We start from the raw sequence: 12,960 nt of genomic DNA, 5'->3' as shown, positions 1-12,960 counted from the left end.
TTATGCACAGCATGGCATCAGCTCAGAGGGACTGCAACCCTGGAAGAGAAGCTGCAGGATAAGATGCTCTTTTACCTTGTTTAAAATGACAGATCACAATATATCCTATCTTGGAATACTTACTTGCTCTGTACAAAATAACTTATCAGCCTCTTCCACAGGAAAGGGTCAGCAAATTAAAAATAAACAAGGAAAAACCCTGCTGCCACTATTTTTATTTATCCTCTGGCCAAAACAGTAACACATAGGTTGCTCTGGTTTGACATTAAAACACCATTTTCAGGGCTGAACCTTGACTAACAAACAAGGGAAGAACCTAATCTGCAGCCCACTGAGTGCTGTGCAGCCAGGAATGTGACATGAGGGAACAGCCAGCTCATTGTGCTGAATGCAGAGGGGCAGCAGAGCCAGCATGAGCCCCCAGATTGGGGCTGGGACAGTGAGCTGTGTCAGTGGGTGCACTGGGGCTTTCCAGGCCCAGCCACACTAAGAGCTACTTACTGGCTCATCCTTCTTCTGCATCCAGCTGTACTTTTTGTTGGGATTCAGCTCTCGAGGCAGCCGGATGGTTTTCAGACTTTCCATAAAGGGGGTGGAAAGCACTTCCATGAGCATGTGGGTGCTGGCAGCCAGCAAACTCTCCAGCGTTGGCCGGACAGGGAAACTCTCTGGACCTGCTGAGAAGGGCAGGGAAAAAAGCTACAGAATCTCTACATTCCAAGACTGCTTCTCCAGCAGGCACAAGGAGGGGCTGATGGCCCTTTCTTGACCATGGCTGCTCAAGGGGCCCCCCAGCCACCCTTGGCCCCCACTTGAGATCTCCTGTTGTACTCAGCCATGGTGTAACTGGCAGTTCCCATCACTTCTCACCTCAGGAAGTTACTGGAAGGTGAGATTCTTTTCAGGACCTGCCAAGCTCTTGGAAAGCGTCATCTGGAGCTACTGGGGCCTCTGGTGCCAAACCCCAACAGACTGTGGACTCAGTGCCTGCCAGAAGGGTGTTACCCTGGCAGCTCTCAGCAACTGGGGCTCCGTTTCCTCTGCGCATACCACAAACTGTCTAGACATGGCGAGGGCCTTTGGAAGGGAGAGCAGTACAAAAGCCACACGTAGCTCAGCCTGCTGCAACAAAAACTCTGCTCCAACCCCATCTGAAGTACCAACCACTCCTGCAACTCACAGCAATGCACTCCTTGCTGTCTTGCTGAGAGAGATCCCACCTGTGACTCTGCTCCTCTGCCCACAAGGAGAACACAGGGACCATAAGCTGGGAGACCCAGCACGGTCCAGAGCTGGCCAGACTCCCCACTCACAACTTACTCTGCATTTCTTGCTTCCGTTTCTCCAGCTCCATCTCTGCAATTTCACTCAGCAAAGTGATCCCTTGCAAGAAGGAGTGCTCCAGGCTCTGGTCAGTTAACACCTCCACCTTCATCTGGGGTGGAGGGACAGTGGTGGTAGTCAGCAAGGAACAAGCCTGAGGCATTTCTGTAGCAGCCACCAAAGCATTCATCCCAGCCAGCGGGTCACCCGGCTTGATGTCCAGATCTGGGATTTGGCAAGTGATTGCCTCTTCTGTGTAGGAAGGGATCTCTGGCCCCTGCTCCCCCTCCTCAGGAGGCAGGCTGGGAAACTCCCTGGCCCGGGGCACATCAGCACTCTGTAGATCCATGGCCACAGAGGCCTCCTCCCGCTGGGGCGTCAGGTCCATCTCCGGGGGCTCGCTCTCCGCATGCACGAGCAAACCATCGTAGTCCATGTGCATGGAGCAGGTTTCTGCTCCACTCCCGCTCTCTGCCTCAGCCTCTGCCTCTGCAGGACAGGCCACAACCTGGTAGGGAGGTGGGCAGCTCTGGAGGTCTTCCTGGTCCTGCTCCATAGCTCCCAGGGCTTCGCCCTGGTGCAACAGGAGGTTGCAATTGTCCACGTTCTGCACAGGGACGGCTGCAGAGGTGCTGATGTTCAGAGTCCCCATGTCCTGCTCACAGATGCTTTCCTGGCTTTCCTCCATCTGCACCTCTGATTTCACCCTCTCTTCCAAGGATTCCTCTTCTGGTGCTGCTGGGATGGGCTCTAGGATTTTGGACGGAGACAGGCGGATGGGTTTGACCTCTGAGGAGAGGTCCATGTGCTCAGAGCCCTCAGCAGGCAGCGGGACGTCAGGAGCCAGCCCGTCCGCGTCAGATGCTGCGGGGGGCTGCAGGAGGTAGGGATAGTGTCTTCCAAACGAGGGAGGCAGGGACTGGAATGGGTATCCAGGGGGGATCTCTGCAAGATATCAGAAAGGACAGACTGTGTAATGGCTGGGTCTCCAAAGCACCTTCTCTGTCACTACAGCATAGAGCTGGTTCCCTTTGCTTCCATCATCTCTGGTCTCTTTCTGCTCTCAAGCAATAGAAGCTTTGGGCACCTCTCTCCTGACCAAGCTGCCACAGACTGCACCCCAGAGGTCCCTTCTGCACCCTTCCAGCACTTTCATGCAACTGGAGAGAGATCTGCCTCCTGCATCCTCTCCCACTGGGACTCCAGCCCTGGCAGAACCAACCCAGGCTCAGCCCAAAGGAAGAAGAGAGCCAACAGCCCCAGGCACCCAGGCATCAATCTCAGCCCATCACACCAGCCCTGCTCCTTCCCTCTCCCCTGCCTTTTAGAGGAGCCATGTGGCTTTCCCTAGGGGAAGGGACAGAAGCAGGAAAGAGCTGAGGAGAAAACAGGAGGCAGGCACAAACACAACGGGACTCTGCCAAAGCAGGGCTCTCTTACCTGGGAACAAGGCCTGATACGGACCAGCAGCCTCTTTTTCCAGCTCCAGCTCTTTCTTCTCCACGGTCTCGGGCGCCTCTTCCTTTGGAGGGATGGCAGGGGCAGGGGGTGGAGAGGCAGGGGGTGGGCTGGAGGGATGGGAGCTGGGGGTGGCGGGGTAGGAGTAGGCTGGCTGCGAAGGTGGCTCCTCCATCTTTTGGATCACCTCAGCTTTGAGCACAGACACGGGTGAGGCCCTGGGAGAGAGGGGAGGTGGACTCACAGCCTTGCTGTAGGACGTGGAGGCGCTGGGGGACAGCACAGGTGGTTTTCGGTGCACCAGTCCCGGGGCAGAGGAGGAAAGGCCTGATTTGGCACTGTCCAGGCTCCGTTTGGTCACCTTCTCTTCCATATCCACTCGCTGCTCGTTTGCCTTCAACCTCTCCTGTGACAAGAACACAGCAAAACTCAGCACAACATCTGCAAAGTGGCACTGACCAACCACCAGGCAAGACCAAAACAAGGTCTTATCAAATATGCAGTAGAATAAAACTTGCACATTCTCCAAATGCAAGACCATTTGAAGACCAATCTGACAGAGGGTGACACTGATCTACAATAGCTTAGTCACAAATTCCCAGCTCCAGGAATCATGAGATGAATGTCTCAGTTTTCATTTGCATCCAAAGCAAAACATTTCTATTTCCAACCTCCAGCCCACACGTAAAATGAAGCCTGAAAACCAGAGGACCACTATAAAAATGAATGGGTGTAAAACACCCAAATGAAAGCTCATGACTTCCAAAACCTTTTCATGAATGGGATGTCCCTGCAGGAACCAGTGTGACTGCTGCAAGTCCTGCAGTTGCTTCTCTGAGCTGCTCAGGAGGTTTGTTTGGAGGTGACCAGAGATGAAACCACTCAATTACACAGAGCCATCTCATGGGAAGGAATCCAGCTTGCACTGCTGCTGCTGGGGAGCTCTTCTGACAGCACTGCTCAAAGGCTCCACACCAAACCTCCCCAAACCCACCCTAACTGCAGGATACACCAAATGCTTCACATCCCAGAGACCAGGGCAGAATCACTCAATGCATCCATACCCTTGAGACACACTTGCCACACAGGCACAGCTGCATTTTCTCCCCAGACACTCCAACTTCAGGCTGGTTTCATGGCCAAGCAAGAAGTTCTTGAAAACATACCACGAGCTGGGCACTCCTCTGCAGCTCCATGGCGTGGGCTGCCTGCTGCTGCAGGATGTACAGCTCGTGCTGCCTCAGCAGCTGCTGATGGGAGAGCAGCTGGAGCTGGTGAGCGTGCTGCAGGGAGCTCCGGGTTGGGGGGTACATAGCAGGCCACAGCGGGGGTGCCCGGTCCATCAGCTCTGCTGTGGAATGAGCAGAGATGCAGTCAGGGAGGCAGCAGGGCAGGGATGGATGAAGGATCACCAGGATCACTCAAGGCAATGGTCTCTACAGTCCCAGAGTGTATGCCAAACACTGAGCTTTGCAGAAAGGCAACCAGAAACCAGAGGGGGAAAATGTGCTGTGTTCCCTCTGCTGCCCCAGTCCCACCACCCCTGTGCCCTAGGGCCACTGGATTTGCTTTGCTCTCCAGCCCTTGGTTTGATGTCCATGCCTGAGCCTACGAATGGATTCTCCCAACCAAGGACTCAAACTCTTCATCCCCCTGCAAGATGAAGAGCCACTGCTGAAGATTACCTGTTTCCATCACCTAAGGCAAGGCCCACTCACACCCACCCCACAGCTGTGGCTGCAGGTCCCCACAGGTAGCTACACTCCTCTCTGGCCCTCCCCAAAGTCTGTTTTCCCCACAGCTGTCAGAGAATGGTCCTCAGACACAAGCTGACATCCTTACCAAAGTGTGGCAAGTGCTCGCTGGGGATTACAACAAGCTGCCCTGACTGTGGGTCTCTGGCAAACTGGTAGGCAGAGGGGAGAGCTCCCCCCATGGCAGGGGGGAAGCCTGGAGTCATGCCCTGGTGCAGGGAAGGGTGACCAAGTCCTGGAAGAAAAAACACAGAGGTCACAACTCAAGAGATGCAGACAGCTCTGTCACAGACATCTTTTATGAAAAATCCTTTCCTTAGGATTTTTCCTCCTGAGAAGCTGAGAGGCCTCAGGAACAAAATGTAAACAATGGTTATCTGCTGCTGTGGAATGCAACAGGTGCATCTGTGATTGGCCCAGGTTGATTGTTTCTAATTAATGGCCAATCACAGTGAGCTGGCTCGGACAGAGAGTCCGAGGCACAAACCTTTGTTATCATTCTTTCTTTTTCTATTCTTAGCTAGCCTTCTGATGAAATCCTTTCTTCTATTCTTTTAGTATAGTTTTAATGTAATACATATCACAAAATAATAAATCAAGCCTTCTGGAACATGGAATCAGATCCTCATCTCTTCCCTCTTCCTGGGACCCCTGTGAACACGGTCACACAGTTCCTACCCACACGAGAAGCCATCTACTGCTCCATAACGCCTCCATCCCTCTTCCCTGATGCATTTCCCTGGGTTTCATCGGTGTGAGCACCCTCTGGACACTGCTCCCTGCCAGGCACTCACCGTAGGGATGGCCAGCCAGCCACATGGAGGGGCTCCCTGTCCTGGGCAGCCAGGGGTGGGCTGCCAGGTGCGAGGCGGGGTCTGCAGACCAGCGCCCGGAGCCCGCCAGGGCTGGGCCCCCCGTCACCATCAGGTTGGAGTTCAGACCGTTGGTGGCACAGCTGGACGGGTGTATTCGGGCAAAATCTGCCAGCTCCTTGCTTTCTCTGGGGATGGAGGAGGCAAGAGGGACACAGTGAGAGAGGGTCCAAGTGATGGAGGAGCCCAGCAGTATGGACCAGCCCGCAGAACCTGTCTTGGCAAACGAGGGTCAATCACTATAGGAGAGCTGTGATGGAGATGCCATGTCTAGAATAAAACACTCCATTTCTCCAGCCCTTTGGAGCAGGCATGGATTTGCAGCTGTCTATTAGGATTGCCCTGCTGAGGACTTAGGATCTGCCTATAGCCCCGTGTACCCCACTCAGCATCCCGCTCCACACCAGCAAGTTTGGTACCTACACCAGGACGGATGGAACCCTGTCTCCTGTCTGGACTGGCTGTCCCTGAGCTCAGCTTGTGACACTAAGATGTCACCTCCTTCCAAGGCTCACCTGAGCAGCTTCTCCTGGTCCCGCTCCAAGCGCCCTGCCAGGAGGTGGCTGTCCCGGTGGCGGCTCCTCTCGTCCCCACAGTCATCTTCAGAGCGCCCGTGCCCTAAGAGACAACCCAGCACCATCAGACACCAGAAATGGCCTGGAGAAAGATGTTCCCTCTCCTCTGGGCAAGCAGCAGAGCACCTGAGAGCCACTGCACCCAGTGTCCCCAAGGATGTTCCAGGTTCAAATCCTGAAATACCAGGCAAGGGTCTCTGTCTGATCAAGATATTATCACTAAAGCAATAGTCTCCTGGTAGCACCCAAATGCCTGTGTTTTGAGGTTCATGTCTCCAGGACATCAAGGGATTACTTGCTACGCCAGGTTGGTCCCCCAGGATAGCACAGCTGCCTTGGAGCAACAGGACCAAATGGACCACTGTGCTGAAGGACAGATTTCCCATCCTGGCAACAGCCAAGATGCAGCTAAATCCTGCATCAAACCACATAGTCCTGCTTAGCACATCTCAGGGAGGGGAAGGATTTTATTTCTGCACTTTCTGAAGCACATTATGATCTTGTAAATTCGTCTGGGAGCACTGAGTATGCTCTGAATGCCTGTCCCTCTGCAACAGGCAGACCCAACAATACAGACCCTCACAAAACCAGCGCGCTCCATCCACTCCACAATTCAACCATTAGCAGGAATCTGCATCCCCCTCGAGACATGCAACAAGAAAAGGTCTGAGAGGCAGGGACACATATGGCAGATGAGGGCAGGAATCCAAAAAGGGGGGCTGGATGTTTGGCTGGAGAAACCACTTGTCCACAATCAGCACAGCTCTTGCAAACAGCCTGGCATGGCAGCAGTTGCATCTGTGAGAGGTTAGGAGGCACCTTCACAGGAGCGAGCAGCAGAGCCTTGCTTGGCTCTGCCAGCACCAGGTATTGGGGCCACCCCTCCCTTTATCCACAATCTTCAGTCCAGCTGCCTGATTTTAAGCTTGCTTTTCCCCAGTTTTTTTTCCTTAGCTTCTTTCTTGCATGCTCATTTTTCACACAATTCCCTGCTGCCCCTCTCTGCACCGTGCTTTGGTGATACAATCCACTCCTAAACCCCAGCCCTGCTTGCAGAGAGCACTCAGCCTCACAGGACTGCACCCCAGCAGCCCTTCCCAGGGTCCTCACTCTCCTGTCTGGATATGGTTTGGCACATGGGAAAACATCTCGGAACATCAAGTCTATTCTGCTGACAGCCAGTCTTTCCAAGGAGAGCTCTAGTGTGTATTTCCACAAACCTGGACAGCCCATGGGCTTTTTGCTGTCAAGTCTCCAATTCCCTCAGCTTTTACTGTCAGAAGGAATCCAGGAAAAAGACAACATCTCTCCCAGCTCCTTTCCCCAAGGCTCCTTCCACGGGCTCCAGGCAGAAAACAAAGATGCTTTAAAACCTGGCACACAGCTCTGCCTCCCAAAGGACTCTCCAGGGTCACCACATCTCCCTCACAGCCTGCCAGGACACCACGTGCAGCCCAGCCAGCCCCTCCCTGACTCACTGAATGATGCCCCACACTGCCTCTGCTGCTCACTTTTACTCCCCAACCTCCACAGCACGGGGGCTCACAAATCCCTCTGGAGCCCAAAAACATCTTCCACTGCCTTTCTGCCAGCATTCCCCTTCCACACCCTGTCCCAGGTTTTTCCCCTTTGGAGCCTCTTTTCCTATTTCTTTCCTCTAATCAATGCCCAGCTGTCTCTTTGGTGTCAGCAATATGGAGCAATTCCTTGGAGAGCTCACAGCCTCCCTTCCTTCCTTGGCAGAAGGTGAGTACATCCCCTCCCCCAGCTTTTCATTAGAAACACATTATTTTGTTATTTTATCATCGCTCCTCCCTCTCCCATCTACACCCCTTGTGCTCCATTATTCCTAGACGAGTTTATCATCTTTTTTCCACCCCCCCATCCAAACACAAACACTGAAGGACCTCTAATTCCTGCCCATCCTCCATCCCACCAACAGGACAGACCCTTTTCTGGACAGAACGATGATTGTCCAGACAGTGAATGATCATTCTGTCTATATATATGAACATGACGCACGGACTGCATAGAAAAATTCAATCAGTTATGCATGGAGGAAAGGCTTAGGTCCGTTCCCTTGACAACCAATGCCCGGTACTAAATACTTGCATTTTACTTGCCAAATACTACAGATTAGCCAACTAAAGCCTGCTTTCTCCTTCTTAAAAGGTCTAAACATTCAAGCACCGTCCACTCAGCGCAAGCAAGCTAATGTTATTAGACGAATATCTCCTGGCACACAAAGGGGGGGCAGCATTTGGGGGGCGAGAGGAGGAGAAAAGCAGTCTTGTTTTCTGTCTGAAAGCCAACTGCATCACTTAGCAACGAGCCCAGAGGCCTGCCAGAATTCAACCCTTGTTTGCAGCCTTTTAGTTCGGCTCAGTAAATTACATTTAACGCAAGCTGGGAGCGTCTGGGACGACTGAACGGCTGAACAAACAGCTCCCTGTGCTGCCCACGAGCTCCTCGGCCGGCTCCCGGCTGTGGGGAGGGCTCTGGGAGGTGATGGGAATGGGGAGAGGGGCTGCTGCCCCTCAGGGAAACTGCTTCTTGCCACTCAAGTTTGGAACGGGGGCAAAGGCAGAAAAATGGGGAAGGCAAGGGATAAAACTGGAAAGCCGAGCATTGCTCACCACTTTGGCATCGCTCCTTGGCACAGCAGAGCCCTGTGCCAGGCAGCCCCCGGGTGTTATCTTGCTATACACGTCAAGCAGAGGACCAAAATCTCTCTGGTGCCATCCCCCTCCTGCCAGCACCATGGCTTAAACCAAAATCATGAGATTACAACACCAGCACAAAGGTGGTTTGAGAGGTTTCTCTGTCACTCCCTTTGCTAACGGACCAAAGAGAGCAGGATTGTCCTCAAAGGGGATGGAAGTGGGGACAGGGAACTGACTGCCTCTTGCACAGGGGGTCTTGCTTCCCCACTGTGGTTTACAACACGTCCTTGGCTGGCAAGGGAGGGAAACACAGCTGAAGATGCCAAACTCAGTTCATGGCACGCAGCCTGCACTGGGTGGCTGCTCTTCCCAGGGAACAGATCCTCCAGGGAAGCCCTGAGACAAGCCGTGGGGAACCTACCTTTGATGCTGCTGAGAGACAGCGAGCGGTCCCGGTCTGCCAAGCTGGGCCCCAGTTTGCTGCTGCTGCTGCTGCTGCTGCTGCTGTTGTCCTTCTGCCGGGCCACGGCCACAGCAATGCCCACAGGCAAGTGCCTCACCTCCACCTCGCCCTGGGAGCCAATGCTCTCCCGGCCGAAGGATTTGGCACTCTCAGGTCTCTCAGGGTCCCTCTTCAGCTGCTTTGCAGGCTGCTGCAGCAGCAGCTGCTGCACCTTGGAGGCTCCCAGCTGTGCAGAGTCCAACTTCACGTTGCCCAGACCCCCGAAGGGGCTCTTCTTGCCGCAGCCCTGCCGGGACGCCGTCTCCTTGGCAAAGCTGCCGCTGTACTTGATGAGGCTCTGCATGGCCGAGCCCTCGCCGTGCGAGGCGGGGTGCAGCACGTCGGCAGCGCCCCGCGAGCCCACCACCGAGGAGCGCGGCAAACCGCTGGGGTCAAGGTAGACCTTCTTGGCTTCCTCCTCCACCCGGCTGACGTGGTTGTGCTGCGCGGCCAGCACCGCCATCTGCGTGGTGGCAAAGTTGCCCATCTCAAAGGGCTTCCACTTCTGCTCGGGCGGTTTCAGCTGACCGTGGTCCAGGTGCTGCCGGGAAGAGTCCAAAGTGCCATAGACCTTTGCTGCTTCTTTGGAGCTGGATCGCTGGAAGCGCTCCCGCTCGCAGGGGCGATGCTCGGCCTCCGGACTCGGCTTCAGCAAATCCTTGGAGGCCAGGAACTCCCTGCTCTCCGGAGAGCCCAGCCCCGGCCGGTTGAGGAAGGGCTCTGAAGTGACCTGTCTCTTCAGTGCCATGGAATTCGTCCTGATCACCGAACCCTTCTCTCTCAGAACCTCCATCCTTTTGGCATCACTGTGACAAGAAAAGTCCTGGGACAAGAGTGTGCGGGAGGCATCTGCAAGGCACCGCTCTGTGGGTGACTGCAGCACCCCCACCTTGCCAAGGTCCTTGTCCTTCCCCTTGTTGTCACGGGCCTGGGAGGCGATTTGGATGGGCCCGCTCCTCTCGTCGTAGGCTTCGACCGAAGGCACGAAGGTGGGGGCGATTACTTTGTGCTCCCTCCCCAGCTCCTTGGCCGGTGGGAAGATGGTGTACATGCTGGAATGGACGGGCTGCGGAGGGAATGTTGTGGCTGGCGTCATCTTCCCCGTCTGCGAGGGGTGTGGGGATGGACAGCTACAGGAGATGTGCAAAGCGCCCACGGAGGGCAGGAGGGGCTCCCCCCGCTTCAGCCGCTCCGCGTGGGCGTGCGCAGAAGGCCTCATGTTCTCGTCGTGCCGAGCGGGGTCCTTGGCACAGCGGTCCTGCTCGGCTCCCAGGACCTTCAGCATGGGGTCCCCACCACCGTTGCAGTTGCTGAGGGAAGAGCTCTGCAGAGGGTTCTTGGACTTGGGTTCCCCGCCGCCTGCGCCGCGGTTTGGCATGTGCTCAGCCAGGAACGGCGAGAGACGCTCGCCGACCTTCGCCGCCTTCTCCACCACGCTCACTTTCCGCTCGCTGTCGGGCTTGGTGTCCTGCGTGAGGTCGACCACACTGCGGGGTCGGGGCTCCTCCTTGGGCTTGCTCTCCTTCTTGGCAAAGGGCAGGGGCAGATCGCTCCGGCACGCCCGCTCCTTCCCACCGGGGTCTTTCAGGCCTTCCTTCGAGCTCTTGTGCAGCTGCCCAAGGTCCTTTTCCCGGAGCAAAGTGCTCGACGTGTGGCTGCCCACGGTCCTTGAGAGGGGAGGCTGCGGGTGCAAAGCGGACTGGCCTGCATGGCTGGACAGGTAGAATCCATCTGCAGAGTAAAAGCAACCAAAATTATCACAGGCTTCCAACCCCTTCAGTCCTACACAGAGACAGGCAAGAGGTGGCAAACCAGGAAAGACGGGATTTCAAGGATGACTTAAACAAAAATGCCCAGGGCAAAGTGGACCAAGCAGGTTCCTCCACTTGGGATGTAAGACAGCCCTGTCTCGTGGATACTGGGGCTTCAAGGAGGCTTCCACATCCAAAACCTTGGTACCGCTCAGCCCAGGAAACATCCCTGGCTGACCACCCAAGGCGGTTCCTGCTCTTCACCCCCAACACTCCAGCATTCAGCAGCTCCAGCAGCAAAACAAGCCCAAGTGGCAGGGTAAGCACCCAGGGGTGACTGATGGGAAGGGCACACAGGGTCCCAGACTCACCTTTCTGTGACTCAAAGAGGCTGTGCTGTCCCAGCTGGGCCAGGAGCGGACTGCCGGCACTGGGAGGTTCGAGGTGGCTCAGGGGAATGTACGATGGGTAGAGACCGTTAGGCAGATGGGAAAAGCCTGCAGAAAACGGGAAACAGAAGAGGGAAACATGTTTTATCCCGAGCAGCACGCTGCCTTGGAACGAGCCCCGCAGGAGCACAGACTGTTGTGGCTGTCGGTCCCTCGCACGCCAGGAGCGGCGGTGGCGGCGGGGACACAGGCGGTGACACACAGCACACACAGCCCAGGGCAGGGACCCCAGCTCGGGGACCCCCTTCAGGTACTGACCCCCCACTGCAGGTCCCCCAGCTCAACCCAGGGCTCCAACTCTGCAGCAAAACGAGCATGATGCTTCCTGAGCAGAGCCTGACACCTGAGGGCTCCGTGACCAAACCACCTGGCTGATAAGTGGTTTCATCACAAGTACAGAGACCTGTGGGTGAGGGCACTCCCCAGCGTGCTTCCAGAGCCATGATAAGACCCTCTTGCCAGCACAGCTTTGCCAACACAGCTCACTCCCTCTGCAGGTGCCCAGTACTGGGTTCAGGTTTTAGGAAAACATGAGAGCATCCTCCAGAGCAGCTCGCAAAAAGCAGTTTCACATATCCAGACTTCAGCATCTTATCCCAGAGGAAGGCAAAACAGAGAAAGTGTGACAACCATCCAGGAGCTGATATGAAAGCAAAATATCCTCATGATGCTGCTGTCAGTGGTCTGGATGTCCTGGACACTGGGTCCCCAGCAACACCCTCATGCAAATTGTCCTCATCAGCATTTCCTCAGTGAATACAATCACCATAATAGTGGTAATAACACACACTATTGGCTACAGGCAGCAATTCCTCTCCAACACTGCCACCAAACGACACCCGCGCAACACTACAAACCCAGCCCTCCCCAGAATCAGCATCCAGTCCATGCCATAATTTAAAAACTGACTTAAAGCCATCAGGAGAATCTGAAGGAGCCAGTCAAGCCCTCTGCAACCTCCCCTCCCCTCAGCCCGCATTAGCAACCAACTTCCCCCAGATTCCATGATCCAACTGAAAGCAACAAGTCTGTCAAGAGTCCAGCATCCAACAGCCTCCAAACAACATCACACCAAAACCCAAGGGGAGACGGAGAAGTTCAGTCCCTGAAGCTGCACGTGGAGCACCATCTGCGAGAGCTAGTCAATATTTCACATTATTTAGACAGCCAGGATCTCTTTGGCGTACATGTTTGCATGCCGGCATATGTGCCTCACCGCCGCGGTGCTCCGCGCAGCTCCTGGCCCGCGGCCATCACCCGACAGATCCCAGCGGCGGCACCCAACACGCCAGCCCTGCAGCAGCAGGACCAGGGGAGCTGCTGGGCCCCTGCTCTTCGACACAGAGCCCGTTTTCCCAGCAGGTAAAACCTGCTGTTAACCCTGAGCACAGCGCTGCAAAGGCGCTAAGCGGGCACGCAATGTTCAGGCCTCTCCTTGGTAACCCCAAAACGTCCACAATGAAGATTTCCAAACACCTTTTCTTATTCCAGAGCTGGAGAGAGGTGGGTAGAACCCAGCTTAGCTTAGCTGTGAGCAGCTCCATTCCATGCCATGTATGCCTCGGCAGTGACACTGTCACTGCTCCAGCAGGGCTGGGCTGGCAACGAGCCAG

At 55.3% G+C, this 12,960-nt stretch overlaps 1 protein-coding gene across 5 annotated transcripts in view; it reads right to left on the bottom strand.

Moving 5' to 3' along the window:
- The window catches only part of TNRC18 (trinucleotide repeat containing 18), a 56,115-nt gene that overhangs the window by 26,421 nt on the left and 16,734 nt on the right, over nucleotides 1–12,960 (bottom strand). For 3 of the 5 annotated variants that reach the window (XM_074552871.1, XM_074552874.1, XM_074552875.1), the window contains exons 3-11: nucleotides 11,270–11,395; nucleotides 9,067–10,878; nucleotides 5,923–6,025; nucleotides 5,330–5,535; nucleotides 4,624–4,770; nucleotides 3,948–4,132; nucleotides 2,764–3,187; nucleotides 1,321–2,268; nucleotides 502–677 (exon numbers count right to left, since the gene is read on the bottom strand). In XM_074552871.1, coding sequence (XP_074408972.1) covers nucleotides 502–677; nucleotides 1,321–2,268; nucleotides 2,764–3,187; nucleotides 3,948–4,132; nucleotides 4,624–4,770; nucleotides 5,330–5,535; nucleotides 5,923–6,025; nucleotides 9,067–10,878; nucleotides 11,270–11,395 — 4,127 coding nt within the window. The remainder of the gene's footprint in view (nucleotides 1–501; nucleotides 678–1,320; nucleotides 2,269–2,763; nucleotides 3,188–3,947; nucleotides 4,133–4,623; nucleotides 4,771–5,329; nucleotides 5,536–5,922; nucleotides 6,026–9,066; nucleotides 10,879–11,269; nucleotides 11,396–12,960) is intronic. The other 2 variants (XM_074552872.1, XM_074552873.1) reach the window with 2 other exon arrangements.

Source organism: Zonotrichia albicollis, chromosome 16 (genome assembly GCF_047830755.1).
Source record: "Zonotrichia albicollis isolate bZonAlb1 chromosome 16, bZonAlb1.hap1, whole genome shotgun sequence".
In the NCBI taxonomy this organism is placed as follows: Eukaryota; Metazoa; Chordata; class Aves; order Passeriformes; family Passerellidae; genus Zonotrichia; species Zonotrichia albicollis.
Note: the sequence above shows the minus strand (reverse complement) of the source record. Positions and strands in the feature narration are given on the sequence as shown.